We start from the raw sequence: 6,041 nt of genomic DNA on the forward strand, positions 1-6,041 counted from the left end.
AAAAGTTGGTAAGACTAGAAATTTTAATTATTAATTGCAAAATTATTGATAAAATAAAAAATAAAAAAATTATATTACACAAAAAGAAAATTAAAAAATAAACAAAAATAATAAAAACAGAGAAAACAATAAAATTGGAGAGTTGGTAAGATTAGAGATTTCACTTGTTAACTGCAAAATAATTGATAAAAAAATAAGAAATTATAAAACTGGTAGAAGTTGGTAGAACTGGAATTTTTAGTGTTAATTGCAAAATTATTGGTAAAATTAAATAAAATAAAAATTTAAAAAATAAAATAAGTGAAAATAAATAAGACATTTATTCCGTATTAAAGGTGAACGAACATGCTATCCGGCCTATGCATTGATTTAACTAAAAAAAAATTCCTGATGTCCGTGGATCAAAAATAAAAATAAGAAAATTTAGATTTTTTAGGATTGCGTGGTAACCGTAGCATAGAAAAATTTTTTGCTAAAATCTAGATACAATTTTTAGATGAATTACAGCCTTTCGAAAAATTTAGGAAAAATTTTCTTCCTTTAATTTTTTGTAGTAGTGTAGTTTTTATTTGAATTTAGGGGAAAACAATTTTCTCTTGGTACAATGGGGTGATCACATCGATGGATCCTTTCGTGGGTCGAATAGACTTAATACATCATTTAGACCATAGTGAACGTCGATACGGAAGAGGTTCTGTAAATTTAACATCAATTCGAGATTCAGATGGTGGTTGGTACGAGTGTCAGGTTTTATTTCCAAACAGGACCCCCAGTTCTCGGAACAATGGTACTTGGTTCCACCTTACAGTCAATGGTCGGTTTTGCATTCTTCGTAAAAAGTGTCACAATTAGTTTTTGTAGGTGGAAATTTATTAGCCATCCCTCCAATTAATCAAACAACTCTGGAAGGTGACGAAGCCAAATTCGTGTGTTTGACAAAAGATCCCGAATTGAAGGTTTTTTGGTACAAAGATGGGATTCCACTGAGGGAGTATCAAGATTTAATGAAACGGTCCTATGTTACGAAAGAAAATACTCTCGTTATTAGTCCGACTGACATGGGGGATTTAGGTGAATACGAATGCGAAGTAAGAGATGTAGATGGTGAAAAGCAAACGGCAAAAGCATTTCTCAACGTACAATGTAGGAGTCAAAAGATAAAAAAAAATTGTTCATTGTTAAATTCCAGATAAAGCAAAAGTTATTTTTGCCCCCCCTGAAATCCACTTACCTTATGGTCGTCCTGCGTTAATAGACTGCCATTTCAGAGCAAATCCACCCTTGACTAACCTTCGTTGGGAAAAAGATGGGTTTCTTTTCGACCCATATAACATACAGGGTGTTTTTTACAGAAGAAATGGTAGTTTGTATTTTACCAAAGTTGATGAAACGCACAGTGGGCGATATACCTGTACTCCTTTTAATGATCTAGGCACCCAAGGCCCATCACCCCCAATTCTTGTAACCGTCCAGCGCCCCCCTATTTTTGTAACAACCCCTCATAATTTATATTTGAGGAAACTGGGGGAAACTATTGAAATGCCTTGTGATGCCAGAGATGGTGAAAATGGGCACAAACCCATAATAGTTTGGTATAAAGTAACTCAAGTTGATGAGTTGTTTCCAATAAATTAATCTATTTCTTGAAGAAAGATGGTACTTCTCTTCCTGTGGGTCGATATTCAATAAGGGATGGGAATTTGACGATAATTAATATCCAGGAAGAGGATAGAGGCTTGTATCAGTGCTCTGCGACCAATAAAGCGGCTACGATTACCGCAGAAACTGAACTCCTTGTAGAAAATATTCCCTCAAATGCCCCGACAAATTTAACAGCGATTTCATCGAGTTCTTCGGTGCATCTAACTTGGGTTCCGGGAAGGCAAAAATCGAATGTTGAATATAGTGTTTGGTACAAGGCCGTGGAAGGGTCAGAATGGAAAACACATCAAGTTTTGTCATCGAGAACTTTGGAGGCGACCATTACTGGTCTAAATCCTGGCAAGTTTTAAAATTTGTTTGAAAATTTAATGATTTTATAACTCATTGTTTGTGATTTTTGTAAATTTGAGATATGTTATAAAACGTGTACGTATTTCACCTTTTTTTGTTGAAAAAACAGGAATGTACAAAATTAAGTACCTTGTAATAATTTAATTTTTGTCTAAAGAGCAAATCAACATATTGAAACGATTTTTTTTAAATAATAGATATAAGTAGGTACACTACGGACGTGATAATACATGTATTCTAAAAATTTGTTATTAACAAATAATTTAATAATATATTGTTTAAACGAAAAAATAACCAATTACCCAGGTTTCTAAATTCTCAAAAAAATTATGTAAAAACTCTCACATTTTTACTATGTCTTCACTAAGTTTCAAGACGGACGTTTTAAAAATGGCTGAAAAAAATAGTAAAAAAAAAATTCTTCGGTTGAGTAAATATTTCACATATTTACGTTTGGCTATACAGGGTGCGTCAAAATTCCCGGATTAACGTGATATAAGGTAAGATACCAAGGGCCCATTTCATAATAAATTACAATCTAATATTATTAGACTTGTAGCTTGTAACTTTTAGAATTTGGTTTCATAAAAAGAAAATACAGAAGTACAAATTACAACTTGTAAAATTGAAAATACAAATATATTTTAACATATTATGTACAAGTATTTCTGTTCCATAATTTTTAGGAAATAATGACATAGATTTACTTAAATTTTACAAGTACTATTGTACAAGTCGCTACATGCCTGTAGTTGAAAGTACTAATTTTTTTAAAGACAATTTTATTGTGTAAAGTGATTCTCAACTTTTCTTTTGTCGCGGCACATTTTTAACGATTTAAAAATTTGGCGGCACACAAAGAAAAAGGTAAGTTTAAAAGTTGTTTATTTACCAATAATACACTGTGTAAAATAGTTTATTATAATAATCTTCAATGTAAAATAAAATAAAACAACAAGGGATTAATTACAAGTTGAAAATAAGAATACTTTTAATGAGAAATTTGAGCTTGCTGTTTTTTCATAATTTCATTTATATTTGGTCGTAAAAATGACAATGCTACTCTCATATCGTCTTCTACAATTAACAATTTTTCGTTTTTATGTTGGTTAACACAGAAAATCTGAATTCACACAAATAAGATGTAGAAAATTGTAATAATATTTTTAAAGCTTTTTTTGGCTGTCATAGGATAATCACATCTAATGTTAATCCAAAATTAATTAATTGATGCTTTAGAATATTTTAAAATTAAATCTCTAGAAAGCGAAATTGGTTCTTCCTCTTCATTCAAAATTAATTCAAATACAGAAGTAATCGATTTCGAATAGAATAGAACGTTGATTGACAACACAACAAAATCTGACTGAAAGTTGGTCATTTTGTGTCCAATTTTTTAAGACTTGTAATTTTTGCTAGTAAAATTCTACTAATTTAATTAATATCACTCTTGATTTTATGAAACAGAAATTATTAGTGCCTGTAACTTGTAGCTTGTACATTTGCATATTTTTTGTAATAATATTAATGATATTATGAAACGGGCCTCAGGAACATGAAAAAAATGTTTAAAAAATCTGTCAAAAACATTTATTTTTAGAAAATTGACATTTTTTATGTCTACTTAATGATATTGATGATCTTGTATATGTTCTTTTTTATAATTATTTAATAAAGGTACGGTAATTTTGCCAATAAAAGCCACAAATAACATTAGACTGTGTTACAATTTAGGATACAGCTTCTTTGTTCCCTTTTCTAATAGCCTGTAGAAAAAAACATGGAAAATTATTTTTCCAACAGAAACAAATAGAGTCAAATTGCAAAATTTAAACTCTCATAACTTCGAAATTTTTATAGATAGATTTTTTTACATTATTTCCATGCTCCTGATATCGTCACGTTGGTCCGGGACTTTTGACACACATAATCGACAAGCTGAAAGACTTTGCGATTTTTTAAATGATCATTTTAGTCGAGCGAAGCTCATAAAAGGTACGCGAAATCTACATACTTTTATTTTAGTATCAGAAAATAGAATAAAAAAATATAGAGAGTACTCTTCCTCAACCGAAGAATTTGTATTTATTATTGATATTTTTTGAAAAATAAATTGAAAAGTGAAAAGTTATTGGAAATTATGTGTTTTCTATACAACAGTTCATTAGTGATAGTAATTGGTAATTTTGCTATTTAATTTCCAAAGAAATGCTACTTTTAGACGATCTTAAGGGATCATGCACTATGCAGCGCTCTCAAACAATTTTTTTCAAGCGATTTTTAAAACGTCCGTCTTGAATCTTATGTGAAGACATAGTAAAAATGTGAGTTTTTACATATATTTTTTGAGAATTTAAAAAACCTGTGTAATTATTTATTTTGTCGTTTAAACAATATATTTTTAAATTAATTGTTAATAACAAATTTTTAGAATACATGTATTATCACGTCCGTAATGTACCTATTTATATCTATTATTTAACAATAAAATCGTTTCAATATGTTGATTTGTTCTTTAGATAAAAATTCTTTTTGCTCCGAGGTACTTAATTTTGTGCATTCCTGTTTTTCCAACAAAAATTTTGGAATTACTCTATTCTAAAATTGTTGCTATAGGTAGAGAATACGAGTTCATGGTGTTATGTAAAGACGACAATGGCGATGGCCTCTTCAGTAAATCAATTCGAGTTTGGACCAAAGGCTTGGATGGAGAAACTGACAAATTTCGAGGTAACTCTTTTCCTCCAGTGGGCTACCCGAGGAACATTTCAAGTTATCAAACAGAAAACGGTTTTGTGGTAACATGGGAGCCTCCAGAATACGGCAGGGAAAATCTCAAATTTTATATTGTGAGATGGTTTCAAGGGCCTGAGGATTATCTCTTTGGCTCTGCAGAAACAACAAATACATCATACTTGTGTAAAATATTGCTATTTCGTTTAATACCAATAGTTATTAAAATGTTCCAGTAACAAGTTTGTCCGAAGGTGTCGAATATAACATTCAAGTTGTCGCTGTTTCCCTGGATGAGCAACAATCAGTCAGTGAAAGAATTACACTGCTTGTACCCGGGTATAAGAAAATTCGGGCTGTTTCGACTGGGATTATTACTGGTTTTGCTTTCCTAGTTGTGGCATTTGTTGGAGTCTATTATGCTCGGAAAAAATGGTGTAGTTCCTATCCAAAAAATGTAAAAGGAAGTAAATAATGATTGTTCTGTTCATTGCAATGTTATAATTTCAGTAAAAACTAAAAAAATGCGCCAAAAGTATTATAATTATTATTGGAACATGGAAATTATTTAATTATTAAACGAAACAATTAAAATGTAAAAACAAATATTATTTTTATCCCTCAAAGTTGTGTTCTTGAGAAAGTAGGTATAGCTTCTATATTATTTTCAATGTTTTTGTTTTTTAGAATAATAAAGGTTTTGTTTTTAATTTTCAATACTTTATTTACTAATTAATTTAATTTCGATTATTAATTTTTAAGCAATTGCAGACCTAAAATATCCTGAGATGCTTCCAATTTTGACTTAAAAATAAATCGGGTACAGCCTAAAATTACGAACCTTTTTGCCACAAGTATGTAATTTTTTGTCAGGGTCTCTTTTGTTTTGTTAGTAACTACAGAGTGTCCCAGCGAGTTGGTAAACCTCCATTATTGATCTTTTAATGTTAACTTTTTTAAAGAAATTGATAGCTTCTAATCTAACATATCGCCTAAAATTATTTTCAATTATACCGCGTGTTCCAAAAATGTTAAAGAGTTTATCAACTAATTTCAGTAGATAAAGTAGTCTTTTTTCGTCTAGTGAAATAAAGTATTTTTTATCTACTGTTTATATTTAAGAAATTTTTTGGTAGGTGAGTACAAAATAAAACAAAATATTATACACGACTATAAAAATTGTTTATCCACAATCACTCTATAAAGAGACTTTATTCCACACTTTAGATGCGTATAAACTACCACTTTATCCACTAGTGGAATAAAGTAACTTTATTCTACTGTTAGTAACCAGC

At 30.0% G+C, this 6,041-nt stretch overlaps 1 protein-coding gene across 2 annotated transcripts in view; it reads left to right on the forward strand.

The window, feature by feature from the left end:
• The window catches only part of LOC123005001 (protein borderless), a 7,174-nt gene extending 1,734 nt beyond the window's left edge, over window positions 1–5,440 (forward strand). The window contains exons 2-8 of one of the 2 annotated variants that reach the window (XM_044398587.1): window positions 580–814; window positions 862–1,143; window positions 1,190–1,599; window positions 1,650–2,001; window positions 4,630–4,932; window positions 4,983–5,203; window positions 5,257–5,440. In XM_044398587.1, coding sequence (XP_044254522.1) covers window positions 580–814; window positions 862–1,143; window positions 1,190–1,599; window positions 1,650–2,001; window positions 4,630–4,932; window positions 4,983–5,203; window positions 5,257–5,259 — 1,806 coding nt within the window. In that variant the 3' untranslated portion in view covers window positions 5,260–5,440. Of the gene's footprint in view, window positions 1–579; window positions 815–861; window positions 1,144–1,189; window positions 1,600–1,649; window positions 2,002–4,629; window positions 4,933–4,982 lie in introns of both variants that reach the window. The other variant, XM_044398586.1, reaches the window with a different exon arrangement.
• Window positions 5,441–6,041: the final 601 nt, after the last annotated feature.

Source organism: Tribolium madens, unplaced genomic scaffold, assembly GCF_015345945.1.
Source record: "Tribolium madens isolate multiple individuals breed KSU strain unplaced genomic scaffold, Tmad_KSU_1.1 Scaffold_20;HRSCAF=117;Tcas5.2_LG4, whole genome shotgun sequence".
Lineage (NCBI taxonomy): Eukaryota > Metazoa > Arthropoda > Insecta > Coleoptera > Tenebrionidae > Tribolium > Tribolium madens.